The sequence below is a fragment of the Scyliorhinus canicula genome, chromosome 3 (assembly GCF_902713615.1).
Source record: "Scyliorhinus canicula chromosome 3, sScyCan1.1, whole genome shotgun sequence".
Taxonomy (NCBI): Eukaryota; Metazoa; Chordata; class Chondrichthyes; order Carcharhiniformes; family Scyliorhinidae; genus Scyliorhinus; species Scyliorhinus canicula.
The window spans coordinates 96,931,833-96,946,433 of NC_052148.1; the positions used below are offsets into that span (position 1 = coordinate 96,931,833).

The 14,601-nt window shown below is 44.3% G+C and overlaps 1 protein-coding gene across 4 annotated transcripts in view; it reads right to left on the bottom strand.

The window, feature by feature from the left end:
• The window catches only part of LOC119962824 (mesoderm induction early response protein 3-like), an 81,047-nt gene extending 67,387 nt beyond the window's left edge, over positions 1-13,660 (bottom strand). Inside the window, exons 1-2 of one of the 4 annotated variants that reach the window (XM_038790953.1) lie at positions 13,554-13,660; positions 2,971-2,995 (exon numbers count right to left, since the gene is read on the bottom strand). In XM_038790953.1, coding sequence (XP_038646881.1) covers positions 2,971-2,995; positions 13,554-13,562 — 34 coding nt within the window. In that variant the 5' untranslated portion in view covers positions 13,563-13,660. Of the gene's footprint in view, positions 1-972; positions 1,423-2,158; positions 2,318-2,970; positions 2,996-4,426; positions 4,447-13,553 lie in introns of those variants that run through there. The other 3 variants (XM_038790954.1, XM_038790955.1, XM_038790956.1) reach the window with 3 other exon arrangements.
• Between the last annotated feature and the right edge of the window lie 941 nt (positions 13,661-14,601).

The window sequence follows — 14,601 nt, forward strand, 5'->3', positions numbered from 1 at the left end:
TTAAACAAATGCCATGCAGTTGGCTGCGCAATCCTCACCAAACCTTTCAATTCCCAAAATATCATCTACTCCCTTTAAGAACTCCCTAAAATGTCTTCATTGTTGACATCATTAGGAAAGCATGAAAGGAGGTCTGCAGAGAGGGAGAAAAAGGGAAGACCTGAAGATAATTTAAAAATATAACTCCCTCCATCTTTACAGTCTGAAAGTGGCAAAGACAAAAATACAAATAATGGAGTTTAACACTGGTTGCAATAAGAGAAATCTCTGGATTGAAACCAGAACAAGGGAATTAAACTGGCTGTCATGAACCTGAGCAACACATTCCAAAACACAAAGAAGGAAAGAGAACTTGGTAATAAACCTGTTCTACTTAATACAAGGATCCAAGTCAGAACATGAAAATGGTCATAAAAACTAGAAGAACCAGTGGCAGCAGACTTCAATCAATAAAGCAAAGCAAAAGTTTCGCTCACATGAAGGGATATTTAGCATTACAGACCCAAAAAGGTTAAGACTCAGTTCTTAAACGTGAATGGAAAATTATGAATAATACCCATTTTCAGGACACTGATCCTCTCAAAAACAATGAGAAAATTAAGAATCCATCACTTCATAATTAAGCCTGCAATATGGCGTATGATTTTCCGCAATTGTACCAGCACAGAAAACTATAATGGTCCAGTACACAGGGCTTATAAATGTCAGGGGTGGAGATTATAATAAATATAAAAAGAACATTTTACATGCTGAACAAGTTTTATCTTCTTGCCTGCCACTGTTATCCAAACTGTGCACAGCTTAAAGGTTTCGGAAGCGGGAAAGAACAGGAAAGGCCAGCGATGATCACATAGTCACATGAGTGGAAAGTGAATTTTTGGTTTTAACATCCAAACATCCACCAAAGCTCCAGGGCTATTGTACAACTGAAACACCTACTTCAGTTTAGAATGAACATGAAATCAAACAAACCTGCAGTACGAATTAAATTCTATAGGCAGCAGATGTGATTAGAATGCTTCCCATACGTAAAAATGCATCTGATCCAAATTAATTTATGCAAATAAGTTTGAATAGGCACTTTGTAAGACAAAAATAATACACAAATCAGCAGAATATGTGAAGGAAACATCAAACATCAAAATTGTCAAACCGTAAAATTGTTTTTGAACCTAGCATTCCCAATTCAGTTTGCACTTGCGCAAGAACTGAATTTCCTTCTACATATACATATACTCTGTTCATGCACGGTGCAAAAACATATGTAAAAAGCTACACATTCCTTGAATGGTAGATGGCCATTAAAACTCATTTTGAGACATGTGTGATGCGTGAAAAGTAACAGGAGCACTGAGCTTTTTACTCAATAAAAATACTGGACTCATGCTAGCCCATTTTTAGTTTTTCAATTAAACAAATTCTACACTACCTTAATATTATGTTACTTGTTTAAAGCTTAGAAAGTTCTTTCACCATTAAATCAATTTTCTGTACTTTTGATTTAGCTTTGGTAATATAATAAAAAGAAATTAGGAAAAACTGTTTTACCTGGGAATTAGGTGCCTAAAAACATATTATTGCTCAATTTAAGAACCATATGCATTGAATATTAACTAGAACAGGAAAGCCATATCTCTGAAGTGCTTTTTAATTATTTTGTGGGATGTAAAGCCTGCATTTGTTGTCCACCCTAAATCTCATTGAATGAAGAGGCTTGTTAGGCTATTTCAGAGGGCAGATACAAGTCAACCATCTTATTGTGGGTCTGGAATCACGTGTAGGCCAGGCTGAGTAAGGATGGCAGATTACCTTCCCTAAACTGAACCAGATGGTTTTTTAGAACAATGAATGATAGTTGGCGTGATCACCAATACAGAGAGTAGCTTTATATTCCAGATTTATTAATGGAATTGAAATTCCGTCAGTTGCCACGGTGGGATTTCAATCCACACCCCCAGAACATTAAAGCGGGCCTCTGGATGACTAATCCAGTGACATTATCGGTACACCATGGTCTCCACCATGTATGCGCATGCATGAATGGGCACAAACATGATAAACCTGCCAATCTCAAGTGTATTTGCAGTTGGTGTTCTGCTACTATGAAGTCGAATTAAAATCAAAATAAAATCTTACAATAAACCTAAGCATCACTTGCCTCAACTTCTTGTGAATTAAATTAGCATCTCTTCTTGTTCCTTCCTCAAACGTTGAACAGTATCTTAAATTTTTCAGATTTGCAAGGGGAAATCAGTATACATGCTGATTAAATGCCACAGCCCAAGAAATTTTATAAAAAGCTTAAGAGTTGCTTTGCCTGAAAGAGAGGTTGCCATTGTTATACTACATTTTCAGATATTAAATATTAATATTTTTATCCCACTATTTTGTTGTAAGTACCCTAATTTAAGAGCAGTCTAGACATCAAGTGAGTTAATGGAAGGTAACAAATGCCTGTGCGTTTATGGATTAAAGTGAATGTTCAAAAAGAACTGCACATCCTCTGCAAAGCTATCAAACAACTGAAAGGGTTTTAACAAAAGCTGAGCAATGCAATCATTCTTAATTTGATACAATCTAGAATATGTTTTGTCATTGCAAAATAAAAGACTTTGCTGAACAGTAAAATCAAAATATAATTGCTCACAAGACCAATACACCAACACATTTAACTGTGTATGCATGATCTTCAATTACAATATATTTGTTGTAACACATGATCAAACCCCATGTTTCACTCCTAATTCGCATGATGGAGCCAGTAACCGTGTAAATTACTCATTCCAAAATAAAAATTAAAAACCATATTACGTAGCAAGAGGTCGCACCCAAACACCTTGAATTCGATTTCCCACTGGGATCAGGAATGGAAGTGATGACATGGGGCTTTTCACAGTAACTTCATTTGAAGCCTACTTGTGACAATAAGCAATTTTCATTTCATTTCATTTCAAGTAGATCAGCACATACCTGGACTCGAACTTCCATAGGAAGCCTGAAACAAAATGTTTTACAATGCATTAATTAAAAATAACAAATTCAGCTTTTTTGCATAAAATGTGGCGAACACTGAACATGAGACAAGAATTTCCAATTTGGCACTTTGAGAAAAAAAATTCTTGTTTTCAGAAGTGACATTTCTGTTGCACAAATTTCCCCTCAAACTAATATGTATATTGTTAAAAGTAGAAGCTTCCATGAACCAATCTTTTTTAAAAAGCAATTTTTAAATATTTCCATTGTAAATTTTATCTGATATATTTAAGAATGGGAGATATGGAGTATTAATACAGCTGAAAATACCCCCCAAAAATAGATCAGTTTCCAGTCGATCACCAGAGAAATGTGATTTGAAGTAACTAAAAATTACTTTAAGAAGCTACAAAGAACCATTTATTCACTACCCTGGTGCACAGTAGTTAGGTTCTTCATAAATTTTAAATTAAAGCTTTAAAAAGGTACCCATTAGTGCCCTTGCGTGGGAGATTGGTTAGCTCAATTGGCTGGATGCCAGGTTCACGATGCAGTGATGCCAACAGCGTTGGTTCAATTCCCGTACCAGCTGAGGTTATTCAAGAAGGCCCTGCCTTCTCAACCTTGCCCTTCACCCGAGGTGCAGTGTGGTGACCCTCAGGTAAAATCACTATCAGTCAGCTCTCACACAGTACAGCAGCCTATGCTGGGATTGTGGCAACATTTACATTTTAGTGTTCGTGTCAAACAAATGTCATTATATGGGCCCTTAAAAGACCCGCAAACTGGCACAATTAGCAGAAACTCATCACAGCGATTAATTTGGTCAGATAGAATAGGCACTTTTGGGGACAGGGCCAACTTCCATATCTTCACCCCCATGTTCTCTTTCTATTACATCTTTCTTGCCTTTGAGTAGTTGTGAATAATCTTCCGCTCTCAATTGTTTTGAATGTGGTTTTTTTTCATGCTTTCCCCCGCTTTCAAAATAAGTTAATGTAAAAGATTGTGGATTAGCGCTTGAAATTGCTTGATCTTTAATGCTGGGTTGGGTACCATACCAGAACAACCGAGCAGAAATTTCACATCACCATATTTTGGCATATTCTTCCACTAACCTGCCACCCTCGGATTACATTTTGAAAATCCCTCTCTTCTCCTTCCCCCTGCCCCTAGATTGGTGGACATTTTTTAAGTATCTGTTTGGTCAGTCTGGTTTTAAAATATCTCCCCTCTGGTCAGCTTTCCTTCATGATTCCACATCACCTCACTTTTCTCACCGTCGCCAACATAATTTTCATTTTAAAGTTTTTATTTCTAATCTCTGCTTGACTAGTCTCTCCAGTTCTGACGAAAGGTCATCTCTCTCCACAGATGCTGCCGGATCTGATGAGTGTTTCCAGTAATTTCTGTTATTTTAGATTTCCAGTTTTTGTTTTAGTATTTGTCTCACCTTTCTCAAAATGGCTGTTTTTCCTTCTCCAGTTCCCCATATCTGGCTGTTTGTAATATACTTCCCTCTTCTCTCTGTGGCTCACCATTTTACACATGCTCTCAGAACTCTCTCTGTTTTTACCCCAGCAAGACAGCTCTTGCAATATTATCCCCTATTCTGTCCTGGCTATTTTAACATTCCTTCCACAATTGCGCCTTACATTAAAATATTTGCTCAATTCCTTTACCCCCGTCTCTGTCCTTGTTTTTTTTTCATGCTTTTTTTGACAATTCTCTGTTAAAACTTTCTCCCTTTGGTTGTTTTGAATAATCTCCCCTCAGTTCTCATGTACACATTTTTCCCCCTCCTCTCAATCTACTCTTCCCTGCTTTCAGCTATTTCGATTATCTCTTTGCAAGTCGTTCGGAGTTGTTTGCTCCCTCGCATAGGAACAGGAGTGGGCCATTTAACAACTCGAGTGTGTCCTGCCATTCAATGAGATCATGGCTGATCTGTGGCCTAACTCCATATTCCTGTCTTTGGCCCATATCCCTTAAAATCTTTGCGCAACATAACATCTAACTATCTCCGATTTATAATTAACTAGCTTCAACTGCTGTTTGTGGGAGAGAGTTCCAAACCTCTACCACCCTCCAGTGAAGATGTGCCTCCTGACATCTACATTGCACTCCCTCCAAGGTCAAAATGTCCTTCCCAAGGTGTGGTGCCCAGAACTGATCACAGTCTTCCAAGTGAGGTCTAACCAGGGTTTTATATAGCTGCAGCATAACTTCTGGGTCTTTGTACTCCAATCCTCTAGATATAACGGCTAGCATTCCATTAGCCTTTATTTTCTGCACTTTAAGGATCTATGCACCTGAACCCCCAAGTCTCTTTGGACATCCACTGTCGCCAACCTCTTTTCATTTAGAAAGCAGTCACAGAATAATACAGTGCAGAAGAGGCCCTTCTGCCCATTGAGTCTGCACCAACACATGAAAAACAACTGACCTGTCTACCGAATCCCATTTTCCAGCACTTGCTCATAGCCTTGAATGTTATGACATGCCGCGTGCTCACCCAGATACTTTTTAAAAGGATGCGAGGCAACCTGCCTCTACCACCCTCCCAGGCAGTGCATTCCAGATCACCATGACACTTGGGGTAAAAATATTTTATAGACATTTTTCTCAAATCCCCCTTAAACCTCCTGCCTCTTACCTTGAACTTGTGTCTCCTTGTAACTGACCCTGCAACTAATGGGAGTCGCTGCTCCCTATCCACCCTCTCCACACCCCTCAATCTTGCACACCCCGATCAGGTCGTCCCTCAGTCTTCCCTGCTCCAGCAAAAACAATCTAAGCCTATCCAACCTCTCTGCATCACTTAAATGTTCCATCCCAGGCAACAACCTAGTGAATCGTCTCTGCACCCCCTCCAGTGCAATCACATCCTTCCTATAATGTGGCGACCAGAACTGCACACAGTACTCCAGCTGTGGCCTCACCAAAGTTCTATACAATTCCAACATGACCTCCCTGCTTTTGTAATCTATGCCTTGTTTCATAAAGGCAACTGTCCCAAATGCCTTTTTCACCACCCTAGTAATCTGCCCTCTTGCCTTCAGAGATCAATGAACAAGCACTGCAAAGTCCCTTTGTTCCTCAGACCATTCATTGACTACTTCCTTGTCACATCACTTTACTCCTTCCAAAGTGTATCACCGTACACTTTTCAGGGTTAAATTCCATCTGCCACTTTCCTGCCCATTTGGCCATCCTGTCTATAAAGTGACGTTTAAGGGGCGTCTCGACAAATACATGAATAGGATGGGAATAGAGGGATACAGACTCCGGAAGTGTCGAAAATTTTAGTTTGGAGAGGCAGCATGGTCGACGCAGGTTTGGAGGGCCGAAGGGCCTGTTCCTGTGCTGCACCTTTCTTTGTTCTATATCTTCCTGTAACCCAAGACACTCAACCTCATTGTTACCCACCTGGCCAATCTTTGTGTCTTCCGCAAACTTACTGATCCTACCCCACACATAGCACTGATCCCTGTGGTACGCCACTGGACACTGGCTTGCAGTCACTAAAGCAGCCGTTTGTCATCATCCTCTGTCTCCTATAGCTAAGCCAATTTTGAATCCACCTTGTCAAGTTACCCTGAATCCCATGTGCATTTGCCTTCTTTATAAGTCTCCCATGGTGAGAACTTGTCAAAGGCTTTGATGAAATCCATGTGAACTACATCAACTGCACTACCCTCATCTACACACTTGGGTCACGTGCTCAAAAAGTTCAATTAAATTTGTTAGGCATGACCTCCCTGACAAAGCCATGCTGACAATTCTTGATCAAACCCTGCCTCTCCAAGTGGAGATAGATTCCCTCCGTCGGAAATTTTCTCCAATAGTTTCCCGGCCACTGCTAAGTCTGCTCCAGCCTTTTTGTGGTCCAAATGGATAACCTCACACTTGCTTACATTGAATTCCATCTGCCACAAATTTGTCTATTCACCTAAGTCTGTCAATATCTCCTTGCAATTTTATACGATCATGTAAGCTGTCTCCAATGCCACCCAACTTTGTATCATCAGCAAATCTGGAATATGACTTTCAATGTCATCATCCAAGTCATTAATGAATGTAAATAATTGAGGCCCCAACACAGATCCCTGCGGTACACCACTAGTTATCTGCTGCCAAATAGAGTAATTACCCATTCTCTCCACTCTGTCGCCTGCCAATCAACCAATTTCCAAACCATGTCAATGATTTGCCCTCAACTCTGGGGCTTCCATCTTTGTTAAAAGTCTCTTATGTGGGACTTAATCAAATATCTTCTGGAAGTCCATATAAATTACATCCATAGACATTCCCCTGTCTACTACCTTAAGTTACCTCTTCAAAAAATTCAAGTACAACTGGTCAGACTTGACCTTCTCGTCACAAAACCATGCTGACTCTACCTGATCGACCTGAATTTTGAGGCGCACAATTATCCAATCCCTAATTATACATTCCAGCAATTTCCCCACCACAGATGCTAGACTAACTGGTATGTAATTCCCTTGTTTCCTTCTTTCACTCTTCTTAAAAAGTGGCGCGTCATGTGCAATTTTCCAATCCAGAGGAACTACACCTGAATCAAGGGAACTCTAGAATATTATAGTTAGGGCATCGACAATGTGCTCCCCTCCTTGATTTAACACCTTCAGAAGGAAACCATCAGGTCTTGGGGATTTCCCAAACCATCCTCTTTCCCCAGTTGCATATTTTTATCCCCAGATGTTTCTGCTCTCCTACATTGGAAAATTGTGTACATTTTTCCTCCTCCCCTGTTATTATAAGTTGCTCGTTCCTCCTCTGGCTCTTTCCTTTTCCTCTCTTTAGTGTGGCAAGTAGCACAGGGGGTTAGCTCAGCTGCTTCAAATCTCCAGCGTCCCAGGTTCGATTACCTGCTTGGGTCACTGTCTGTGCGGAGTCTGCATGTTCTCCCCGTGTGTGCGTGGGTTACCTCTGGGTGCTGTGGTTTCCTCCCACAGTCCAAAGATGTGCAGGTTAGGTGGACTGGCCATGATAAATTGCCCTTCGATTAGGTGGGGTTACTGGAGATAGGGCGTAGCTAGGGTGCTCTTTTCAAGGGCTGGTGCAGACTCGATGGGCCGAATGGCCTCCTTCTGCAATGTAAATTCTATGTCTTCTCTTGCTTGTCGTTGCCTGCATCTATTGCAGTGCAGTTTTCTATCCATCTCCAATGCTCTCCCTGCCCAACCTCCTGCTGCTTTTTCACGCATAGGCTTTATGTCTTGCTCCCCAGCTGCTTTCTTTTCCTTTCTCCTTTCGTCTTAATTATTTTCATATCTCACTCCTTGCTCTTAAACCCACATGTTGCTTTCTGGCAATTTATTGTCCTGCTCTCAAGATGTTCCACTCCCTCTTTCTCTCTCGACTCACCTGTTTTTTTATTTCACTGAGGATTGATCAATCTGTGCCCTACCTCTCCGAGTAACTATTTTCTGAACTATTTATTTCCCTGGCAGCTTTCTTGCCATTTTGCTCTTCTGCTCCCCTCCACCCTCCCTTTTCTATTTCTCTTTCAAATGTTTTATCTCCCCCCATGCAGATTGTTTACTACTTTCTCCCCTTTACCCCTCTATGCTTTCTAACTTACTTTCTTTCCCTCTAGCTATTTTCTCCACGTGTCTGCGTGGGTTTCCTCCGGGTGCTCCGGTTTCCTCCCACAGTCCAAAGATGTGCACATTCGGTGGATTGGCCACACTAAATTGCCCCTTAGAGTCCAAAAGGTTAGGTGGGTTTCTGGGATAGGGTGGAGGTGTGGGCTTAAGTACGGTGCTCTTTCCAAGGGTTGGTGCAGACCCGATGGGCCGAATGGCCTCCTTCTGCACTGTAAATTATATGATTCACTGGAACTGGCTTCTCTTCACACTCCCACACTGTTACCTTTGGAATCCCAAGGATATATCCTTGCCCTTTTCCTATTTCTCATCTACAAGTTGTATCCCAGCAACATAATTAAAAGCATGTCAGGTTCCTTATCCACACTGACAGGATTGAGCCGTACCTCACCATCACAGTCTGATTTGTCTAACTGCATGTTAGAATCTAGCATCAGTTTTCACAGTAACTTCATTGCCGTGTTAATGTAAGTCGACTTGTGACATTAATAAAGATGATAAATTTCCTCTAATTAAATAGTGGGAAGACCAAAGCAATGTCTTTGGTGCCAACACCGACTCAATCCCCCACTCTGGCAACTGCCTGAGGTCGAACCAGTTATTTGCAAGCTTGGTAAGCTACTCGATTTGAAATAGGCTTCCAACCACATATTACCAAAACAGATTACTTCTACCTCTGTAACTCTGCTCGATTAGGGTGCCAAGGTACCACAGTGGTTAGTACTGTTGCTTCACAGCTCCAGGGTCCCAGGTTTGTTTCCCGACTTGGGTCACTGTCTGTGCAGAGTCTGCACGTTCTCAGTGTCTGCGTGCATTCCCTCCGGGTGCACTGGTTTTCTCCCACAAGTCCAGAAAGACGTGCTGAGGTAATCTGGATATTTTGAATTCTCCGTGTCCCCGAACAGGCGCCGGAGGTTGGCAACTGGGGGATTTTCACAGTAACTTCATTGCAGTGTTAATGTAAGCCTACTTGTGATAATAAAGATTATTATTATGATTCAAGACTCTGTCTCGGATCAGCTGCTATCACACTCAACCATGCTCTGCTGGGTGGTGTTCTGTTTTTTCCCCCCTAAATAAACTTGAGGTCATCTAAAATTCTGCTGTGCGTAACCCAACGCACCATGCCCTGCGTACCTATCATCCCTGTGCTTACCTATATTGGCCCAGTAATGCTTCCATTTTTAAATTCTTGTTTCCAAATTCCTTCATAACAAACCTTCTAATTATATTTTATAGCAATTTGCTTCAGTGTGTAGGCCTTTAAATTTCATGCACAGTGAAAAATGTTGACTTGTGTATGGCCTTTGCAGGAACCTTTGGGTTACAGTAAGGCTGAATGGGAACAGTGGTCCATGGCTTTGCATCTCCCTATCTTTATAACCTTCTCCAGCCCCAAGAGTCCACTGTGCATCTCCACATCCAGCCTGATTTTAAAATCACTACCAATGGCAGCTGTGCTTTCAGCTGCCTAGTCCCATCACTCTGCAATTACTTCTTTAAACTTTGCTGCCTTGCACCTCCTTTAAGGCTCTCCTCAAGTTACCTCTTCCTGCCTTAATATCTCCTTTTGGAGCTTGGTGTCAAATGTTGTTTGATAACCATCCTGTGAAGCATCTTGGGAAGTTTAATCACAGTAAAAGCTCAAAATAATACTTGGTTGTCTCCTCTCCCATTTGCCATAACCCAATCCTACTCTCTCTCCTCCTTGTCCCTGCCTGCTCAAGTGCCATCTCCCTCTCATCCCCAACTCCCTCCCCGTTGTACCTGCCTGTTCACTACCTGCCATCCTCTTTGGCTACCTTGGCCTTTTTCTCTGCCTACTCTCCTTTTCCCCCTTCACTGCCCATTTTCTTTCCTTTTGTCCCAGTTTTCATCTGTTTCACTTTCCAATATAGTTGTTTTTTCCTCCCTCCCCTCTTCCCCACCTGATTTCTCTCCCCTTCATTCCCCTCCCTGTTCTCCATGCCCAATTCCTCTCATCGATCCCAGTTCCCCAATCACTGTCTGATTCCCTTCCCCATTCTTCCTGCTCAATTCCTTGTCCATCCCAGATTCCCCATTTCTTGCCCGATTCCCATCCCCATCCCATGCATTTCTTCTCACTCTCCTCTTGCCTGATTCCCAAGGTTCTAGAGCAGATCCAGGGGATTGGAAGTTAACAGATGTAACACTGCAATTCAAGTGGAGGGGGGTTGGAAAAGTGCTAGAATTTCTTAATGAAGTTTTAACAATGCACTCAGAAAATTAATATGATAAAAGTCACTATGTTATACTAAAGGGATATCATATTTGTCAAATTTATTAGTTTTGCGAGAATGTGATTGGTAGGGTAGGTGAAGGCAGACTAGTAGATTTACTATATTTGGATTGTTAATAGGAATTCTTGGACTGCTAATAGGCATTCAATAAGGTGCCATAGAACTGCTTCTTACCCAAGATATGGGTTTGTGGAGTTGGGGTTATATAACATGGATTGAACATTACTTAACAGACAGGAATCAGAATTAGGATAAATGTGGCATTTTCAAGTTGGCAAGCATGACCAGTAGAGTTTCGCAAGGATCAGTGCTGAGGTCCTAGCCATTTATAATCTATATTCCCGGCTTGGGTCACTGTCTGTGCAGAGTCTGCATGTACTCTCCATGTCTGTGTGGATTTCCTTTGGGTGCTTCGGTTTCCTCCCACAAGTCCCAAAAAACGTGCTTGTTAGGTGAAATGGACATTCTGAATTCTCCCTCTGTCTACCCAAACAGGCGCCGTAGTGTGGCAACGAGGGACTTTTCACAGTAACTTAATTGCGGTGTTAATGTAAGCCCACTTGTGATAATAATAGATTATTATTATACTAATAACCCAGTGAAGAGTCTGGGGATAACACATCTAAGTTTGTTGATTATACAAAGCTCGGTGGGAACGCAAGCTGTGAGGAGGACGCAAAGATAAAAAAGGTTAAATGAGTGGCAATAAGTCCACAGATGCAGTATACTCTGTGAACATGAGAGGTTACTTGCTGTTAAGAATAGAGAAAGTTTTTCTTTTAAAAAGGCATCTAACTTGTGAATGCTGATTTTCAGAAGGACTTTGGTGTACTCGTACAAGGAGATAAAGTCTGTACGCAGACATAGAAACAAATTAGAATGGCAAATGGCATGCTGACCGTTATTATAAGGGGATTGGAGTGCAGAATAAGTAAATATTCCTACAATTGTCCAGGGTATTGGTGAGACCACACCTGATGCAATACACAGTTTTGGTCTCCATTTTGAAGGAAGGTGGCACAGTAAAATTTCAATGGATTGGTCCCTGGGATCATGGAATTTACAGTGCAGGAGGCGGCCATTCGGCCCATTGTGTCTGCACCGGCCCTTGGAAAGAGCACCACACTTAAGCCCACATCTCCAACCTATCCCTGTAACCCAGTCACCCCACCTAACCTTTTTTTCTTGGACACAAAGGGCAATTTAGCATAGCCAATCCACCTAACCTGCACACCCTTGGACTGTGGGAGGAAACTGGAGCACCGAGGAAACCCACGTAGACACGGGGAAAACCTGCAGACTCCACACAGACAGTGACTCAAGTGGGAATCGAACCTGGGATTGTGGAGTGGTGAAGCTAACCACTGTGCTACCCATGGGGTTGAGGGGTTTATCTTACAATGAGAGGCTGCGTAAGTTGGGTCTATATTTTCTGGAGTTTAGAAGATTGAAATGATCCCCTGACACACTGGGGAGTTGGCAGTATAATGGTATTGTCACTAGACTATTAATGCTCAGGGGACAGAAGTTGAAATCCCACCATGGCTAGAAATTGAATTAACAAAATATGGAATATAAAAGCTGGCCTTAGTAACTTTGACCATGACAACTTTAGGTTCACTAATGCCTTTTCGGGAAGGAAACGTCCAATCCTTACGCAGTCGGCCCGACATGTACCTCCAGCAAGTGGTTTACTCTTAACTGCCCCCTGAAATGTTCGAACAAGCTACTCAGTTCAAGCACTATTAAGGATGGGGAGGAAATTAAAGAATAAAGATACAAGATTCTGAAGGGCACCAACAGAGTTGATACAGAGAGTTTGTATCCCCAGCTGAGGAATCTAGAACATGGGACAGTCTCAGGATAAGGGATAAATCATTTAGGATGGTGACGAGGGACGTGTCTTCACTCAAAAGATTGTGAATCTCTGAATTTTCTACCCTGGACAGTTGAGTATATTTAAGGCTTGTCCTCTTGGTGAATCGAAGGTTACTTGGAGAAATAAAGTGCAGTCAAGGCCAATGGATGCTCAAGCCATTAATTTCTTACGCTCCTCTTCCCTGCTCTGCCTTCTCCTGTCTGATTCCTCTCCCTGCTTCTTTGGTCTGCACTTCTGCCCACTTTCTTTTCTAACCTGCAGTGCCTGTTTTCTCCCTTTCCACTGCTCCTTCCTTTTGCCCTTTCTCCCTCCAGCTCCCCGCCGTTTTCGTTCCCGTCTCTTCGCAGATCCACCCCCTCCCCTCAGTCCGGATTCCGCTGCGCTGCCTCTTGGCCACCAACTAAAAGTTGCTGGGCTGGAGCCGCCGCCAGCGGAGATTCCTCCTGGTTTGCTGGCGGAGCCTAAAGGCAGCCGAGCGGCGTCCACCGCTCACTTCCCCCTCCTCTGGATCCGCTACCTCGGCACAGGGGCACTGCGCTGGACCGGGAGGGTCCGGGGCCTAGCGACGCCCAGTTTCGACATCACCCCACCCCCAGACACAGAGAGCCCGGGTCCGGTACCGCTGCTCCCTCCCTCTCTCTCCATCCATCTCTCATCCAATCCACTCACGACGCATTCCGGAGCCGCGGGAGGGAGGGGAGAGGAGAGACCGGGTGATGCGACCGGGTGCCCTCCCGCCTGCTCCTGGGACCGCTCCACCCCCGGCCCTGCCCTGTCCGCTCCGGCCCGGCTCCGCTGTCTCCTTACCTCCGCCATATTGTTCGCCCTCCCGGAGAGCGAGCTGGCCAGGCCAAGACCCGGATGCAGGCTGAGCCGGGCTGCGCTGCGGCGCTTTCCATTGGCGCAGCTGCAGAGGCCAATAGCAGAGTGTCAATTCAACTTTAGCGCTCTCCTCCTCTCCTCTTCTCTCCTCCCAGCCTAAACACCGCCCGCTCCCCCGCTCTGACTGTCCCCACCACCCCTCTAACTACCCACCCCTCTGACTGCCACCCCCCCCCCCCCCCCCCCCCTCTGACTGCCACCCCCCCCCCCCCCACTCCTCTGACTGCCACCCCCCCCCCCCACTCCTCTGACTGCCACCCCCCCCCCCACTCCTCTGACTGCCACCCCCCCCCCACTCCTCTGACTGCCACCCCCCCACTCCTCTGACTGCTACCCCCCCACCCTCCTCTGACTGCCACCCCCCCACCCTCCTCTGACTGCCAACCCCCCACCCTCCTCTAGAACATAAAACAGTACAGCACAGAACAGGCCCTTCGGCCCTCAATGTTGTGCCGAGCCATGATCACCCTACTCAAACCCACGTATCCACCCTATACCCGTAACCCAACAACCCCCCCCTTAACCTTACTTTTATTAGGACACTACGGGCAATTTAGCATGGCCAATCCACCTAACCCGCACATCTTTGGACTGTGGGAGGAAACCGGAGCACCCGGAGGAAACCCACGCACACAAGGGGAGGACGTGCAGACTCCACACAGACAGTGACCCAGCCGGGAATCGAACCTGGGACCCTGGAGCTGTGAAGCATTTATGCTAACCACCATGCTACCCTGCTGCCCCAACCACCATGCTACCCTGCTGCCCCAACCACCATGCTACCCTGCTGCCCCAACCACCATGCTACCCTGCTGCCCCAACCACCATGCTACCCTGCTGCCCCGACTGCTCTGACTGCCACTCCCCCACCCTCCTCTGACTGCCACTCCCCCACCCTCCTCTGACTCCCACCCTCTGACTGCCACCCCCCCCACCCTCTGACTGCCACCCCCCTCCCTCTGACTGCCACCCC